Here is a 5,985-nt window from a genome sequence, read left to right as displayed (position 1 = left end):
TCTCTTCTTCTCTTCCTCTCTCTCCTCTCGCTCTCTCTTTCTCTTTCACTCTCTCTTCTCGCTCTCACGCCCCTATATCTCTTTTCTCTCTCACCATACTCCCATCCCCTCGATCCGACCCTCTCTTTCGCCCTCAGCTACCCTCTTTTTCCCCTCTCCCCTCTTCTTATCCCCCCTCCCTCTTCCCTCCCTCTCCGCTCCCACCCACCCACACGTAATTCCCTTCCTTAAAACTTTTAGTCTTGTCCTCGCCTCCGTTTCATCTCTTCACAACTGGTATTCACATCTACCCAAGAAGGACTTTAAAACAACAACAACAACAACAACAATAACAAGCAAGCAAGAACAAAAGCAACAACAACAGCGAGATACAGTAAGGAACTCGACAGAAGGATTTCAACGGAAAAAACAAATTTTCTCTTTTGTTGTGAAGTCAAGTTTTCGCGCGAAATGTGACGGAGAGAGAGGTTGTGGGTTGTGTTTTGTTTGTTAGTTTGTTTGTTCTTGTTTGTTAGTTCTCGTTTGCTCTTGTTTTCTGTTGTTGTTATTATTATAATCATTATAATCTATATATACATCTAGATTTATGTATATGTGTATATATATTTATATATATGTATATATATATACATTTTTTCATATATATATATATATATATATATATATATATATATATATATATATATGTGTGTGTGTGTGTGTGTGTGTGTGGTGTGGTGGGTGTGAGCATACATACTGCATTTTATATATATATATATATAATGTATAAACATATATATATATATATATAATATATATATAAGATATATTGTGTGTGTGTGTGTGTGTGTGTGTGACTGTTGTGTGTATGTGTTGTGCGGTGTGGTGTTGTGTGTATGTGTGTGTGTGTGTGTTGTAGTGTGTGTGTGTGCGTATGTGTTGTATGTATGTGCTGTATGTTTGTGTGTGTGTGTGTGTGTGAGTTGGTGTGAGTGTCGTGATGTGGTTGTGTGTGAGTGAGTGTGTGTGTGTGTGAGTGTGTGTGTGTGTCTGTGTGTGTGCGTATGTGTATGTGTATGTATGTGTGTGTGTGTGTGTGTGTGTGTGTGTGTGTGTGTGTGTGTGTGTGAGTGTGAGTGTGAGTGTGTGTGTGTGTGTGAGTGTGTGTGTGTGTGAGTGTGTGTGTGTGTCTGTGTGTGTGTATGTTTTTATTTGTATGTTTATATGTATATGTATATGTATATGTGTATGTATATATATATATATATATATATGTATATATACATATATATACATATATTATTATATATATTCATATATATATATATATGTATACATATATATATATATATATATATATATATATGTATATACATATATTTATATATATATATATATATAAATACATGTATGTATATGTATGTATATATATTTTCATATAAACACTCTTTCCATAACACCCCCCCCCCCCTCTCCCTTCCGACGTAACCCGCTCCCTCTCCTATTTCCGTCTTCCCGTTCGCCTTCCCCCTCCCCCTGTTCCTCGACGCCTCCCCCCCCCACCCGGAAAAAAAAAACACTCCCACGTCCCCTCTCATTTTTCCACTGTCTTACGTCAAGTCAAAAAGTTCCCTCTGGTTCATTGTTATGCTAACGCAGGCTCAAGGATGGAAAGGGTTGAAGTAAAGAGAGAGAGAGAGAGGAAAAGAGAAAGGAGGGGAAGGGAGAGAGAGATAGAGAGAGAGAGAGAGAGAGAGAGAGAGAGAGAGAGAGAGAGAGAGAGAGAGAGAGAGAGAGAGAGAGAGAGAGAGAGAGAGAGAGAGAGAGAGTGGGTGGGAGGGGGGGGGTGGGGGGGGGGGGGGGGTGGGGGGGGGGGGGGGGGGGGGGGGGGGGGGGGGAAGAGGGGGAGAGAGAGAGAGAGAGAGAGAGAGAGAGAGAGAGAGAGAGAGAGAGAAGGAGAGAGAGAGAGAGAGAGAGAGAGAGAGAGAGTAGAAAGAGAGAAAGCGATTATTTGTTTATCAGACCAAAATAGACAGCGTGGAAAGAAAGTGCGTGCTGTGCGGCCCGCTCCGCCCTCGCCTGCTCTCTCTCGGCTCTCTCGCTCGCCGTCTCTCTCGCGTACGCTCGCGCTCTCCTCTCTCGATCTTCGTTCTCTCTCGGGCGCTCCCCCCCTCCGCTCCTCAATCCCCCATCCCCACCCTTCAACCCCCCCAACCCCCCTTCCCCCCCCCCCCCAAATACAAACAACTGATGGCAAAAAAACAACACGAGAGCCACAAATACATCCCCGCATTGGTAAGAGAGGAAAGAAAGCTCTCCACCAGACCTCAGAGAAGAAGAGAGAGCACCGAGAATAAACTAATATCTCATCGTCTATAAAGAGGCTCTAATCTCTATAATCACCTCTGTTGTCGCTGAGGGGCACCGAACACCGGGCGACTGCGATCTTTTATTTACGCCGGCGGTCTCTGCCTTCTCGTTTGATTGGTTGTTTATACCCGCGCTCTCTCGCGAGCTTTTACTTTCGCTCGCGTTTATTTCGCTTTTAACTTTCCATAACGGCCCTTGGCAACGCGTGTATAAAGATGTGAATATGTATATATATATATATATATATATATATATATATATATATATATATATATATATATATATATATTTTTTTGGCGGGTTCATAAATATGTGTGTGTGTGTGTGTGTGTGTGTGTGTGTGTGTGTGTGTGTGTGTGTGTGTGTGTGTGTGTGTGTGTGTGTGCGTGCGCGCGTGTGCATGTGCGTGTGCGTGTGCGACTATGCGTGTGCGTGTGTGACTTGAATTATTTTACTATGAAGGTTCTGCATGTATTACAGTTATCGATACTATTGGTATCATCTATATTGCATTGACAATGATAAACAATAATGCAGATAAACATTACAGAAATACTAGCAAACAACGACGTTAATAATATAAAAAATAACTAAATCCAACAACAAAATCCCAATATAGTAAATATATCTCAAAACAACAACAGGAAAAAATACAAAGATATATATATACACATACAAGTAAACAAACTCTTTTGTTGTTTACATTCCCCCCCAAAGTTTACACCCTTCCTGTTCATGTTGTGTTTGTTTTAGCCGGGAATAAATATTTCGGTCGAGGAAAACCATTGTCAAGAGAGTCAAGTGTTCAGTTTATGGGTTTATTCTTTCCTTGCCTTGTCACTCGACCGCCATTTTTTTTATCTCTCCCTTCTTTTTTTAAGGTTTTCACTCGCGGTGGATTGTTTGTGGAACGTATAAAATATAAAGGTGGTATTTGGCGTTATGAATGATTGGTTGGATGTAGTGTATGTGGTTTTATGATGGTTTATTTTTTTTATTTATTGTTTAAGTGGGATATACAGGAGAGTCAAGTGCGGTGTTTGTGGCTCTATTCTTTCCTTGCTCCATCAGCGCCATCTGTTTTTTGAATTTTTAACTATTTGTGACTTGGTTGGAATATGGAAAATAAAAGAAAATGGGTCTGGTGTTTTGACTGATTGATTGTTATTTACGTGATTCAATAATAGATTGATTTGGTCATAAATCTCGGCTGACACAAAGTCGTGTCGTGTGGAATTTATGCGTTAATTCCGTTTTTTTTTCTGATCGCCATCTGGTTTTTAAGCTTTGAACTATTCGTTGCTTAAGAAAACGGAGGGAAAAGAAATTGAAGAATGTGTTTGGTATGATAATAAGTAATGCATACATTATTTTTTTGCGTCTTAAGGTGTGTGTGGAGAAATACCCTTACCGAAATTGTTTTATGATTATCTTTATCACTGATTACTGTTTGGTTTGTTTTCTAATAACATCAAAGAAAACGAACGAGGTTGCAAACCACAACACTTACACGACATAAAGAAAGATATACTGTGTATGTGTATACGTTTGTGTGTGTGTGTGCGTGTGCGTGTGTGTGTGTGTATACGTTTATGTGTGTGTGTGTATACGTTTATGTGTGTGTGTATGTGTATACGTTTATGTATGTATGTGTGTGTGTGTGTGTGTGTGTGTGTGTGTGTGTGTGTGTGTGTGTGTGTGTGTGTGTGTATGTATGTATGTATGTATGTATGTATGTATGTGTATGTGTATAGGTATGGGTATATGTATATGTATATGTATATGTATGTTTATGTGTATGTGTATACTTATACATATGTAAGAGAATTACACCAGAATACAATCTAACAAGACGAAGAAGAGATTAAGAATACATGCAATGCAAAAAAACACGAAAACAAGAAGACGAACAAAATAACAAACAGATACAAACTACAAAATCAACACGGAAGAGACAAAGAGAGACAGAGAGACCTATCAACATAGGCCTATATTGAGACACTCACCATAAACCGCAGATGGAGACGTTGCATGAAAGAGGACCGACCCGTGGTTTGGTCCTGCTGAGGGAGATATGTGTTAGAAGAACCACCACCACCACTACCACCATTAACTACCACCATTACTACCACCACTAACACCATAGATGCCATTAACACTACTAGAACGAGCGTCAATTACCAGTAACTATCTTACCGTAACGATAACCATCACCACAACTACCATTATCAATTATCAGTATCATTGTTGCTATGACCATTATCACCACCATTACTAATACCACCATTAGCATTACTATCAATACCTTAAGGCTACTACCACCATTACAACTACCACCACCATTACCATTATAACCACCATTAGCAATCGCAAACAACAGCGCATTAGTACAACACCACGTGCATTTATAATAAAGTTGTTTATATCAATAATACCAACATTTCTATCAAATACCAACCAGGTGTTACCATCAACCAACGCCTTTTGGAAACAACAGGTAAATATTTTGAATAAAAAGCACTGTAAAATATTATATTATTACTATCATTATCATTGATATCATTATCATTATCATCATTATCAATGGTATCTATATTATGATTAACATTATCATGGTTATCATTATTATATGGTCCATAGTTTTCTATCATTGTTTTTCATTTCGTTTTCCTGGAAAATAAATCCCTCTCCATCATTTTTTATTGAAAATATAAAAAATATAAATAAACTTTAATATAACCTAAAAATCGTAACACTTTTTTTTTCTTATCTTTAATATATCTCTTCTGTTTATCGCATTTATCTCCCGTGTTCTGTATACATCCTTCTATCTTGCCTTTCTTTAACATACCAATATCCTTCTTTATAGCCAGCAATGATACCAATACCATCAATAAATGCTAATGTTGATATCAGTCATGGCATCTATAGCAAAACCAGTCAATTGCAACCATAACCACTCGCCTTTGCAGTAAAAGGTAGAATCATTCTTTATTACGTCAACGAATCATCTCTTTACATTCCAGGTAATGTTATCATATCACGTAGCTATCATTCTTTCTATTTGCTGGCCTTTGGGTTATTCCTCTTCTTATAGGAAAGATCTTGGTATAAGACTTTTGATTGTATGAAATAAATTAGTATTTATGTGTATTATATATATTTTTATATATGTGTATATATATACACATATATACAAATGTATAATATATATAGATACTAATATATTTCATACAATTAAAAGTTTTATAACGAGATCTTTACTATAGGAAGAGGAATAACACAGAGGCCAGCAAATAGAAATATATATATATATATATATATATATATATATAGTATCTGTATATATAGTATACTTATATATATATATATATATATATATTCTATGTGTGTGTGTGTGTGTTGTGTGTGGTGGTGTGATGTGTGTGGTATGGCGTGTGGGTGTGCGTGTGTGTTATGTGGGTGTGGTGTGTGTGTGTGTGTGTGTGGTGAGTGTGTGTGGGGGTGTATGTGTGTGTGTGGTGTCAAACATACATAACATACATACATAATTTTAATTGTATATACATATAATATATATATATATATATTCGATATATATAAATATATATATATACATGTATAAATATATATATA

General features: G+C 37.3%; 1 protein-coding gene across 1 annotated transcript in view; it reads right to left on the bottom strand.

Annotated features, from left to right (window-relative positions):
- Positions 1 to 4,493, bottom strand: part of LOC147466771 (uncharacterized) — a 122,353-nt gene extending 117,860 nt beyond the window's left edge. The window contains exon 1 of the mRNA XM_086534336.1: positions 4,356 to 4,493. Coding sequence (XP_086390462.1) covers positions 4,356 to 4,493 — 138 coding nt within the window. The remainder of the gene's footprint in view (positions 1 to 4,355) is intronic.
- Positions 4,494 to 5,985: the final 1,492 nt, after the last annotated feature.

The sequence above is a fragment of the Penaeus japonicus genome, unplaced genomic scaffold (genome assembly GCF_977035675.1).
Source record: "Penaeus japonicus unplaced genomic scaffold, GWHDUDI00000001_assembly GWHDUDI00000041, whole genome shotgun sequence".
NCBI lineage: Eukaryota > Metazoa > Arthropoda > Malacostraca > Decapoda > Penaeidae > Penaeus > Penaeus japonicus.
The sequence above is the reverse complement of the archived record's forward strand: the minus strand, read 5'-3'. Positions and strand labels throughout refer to the sequence as shown.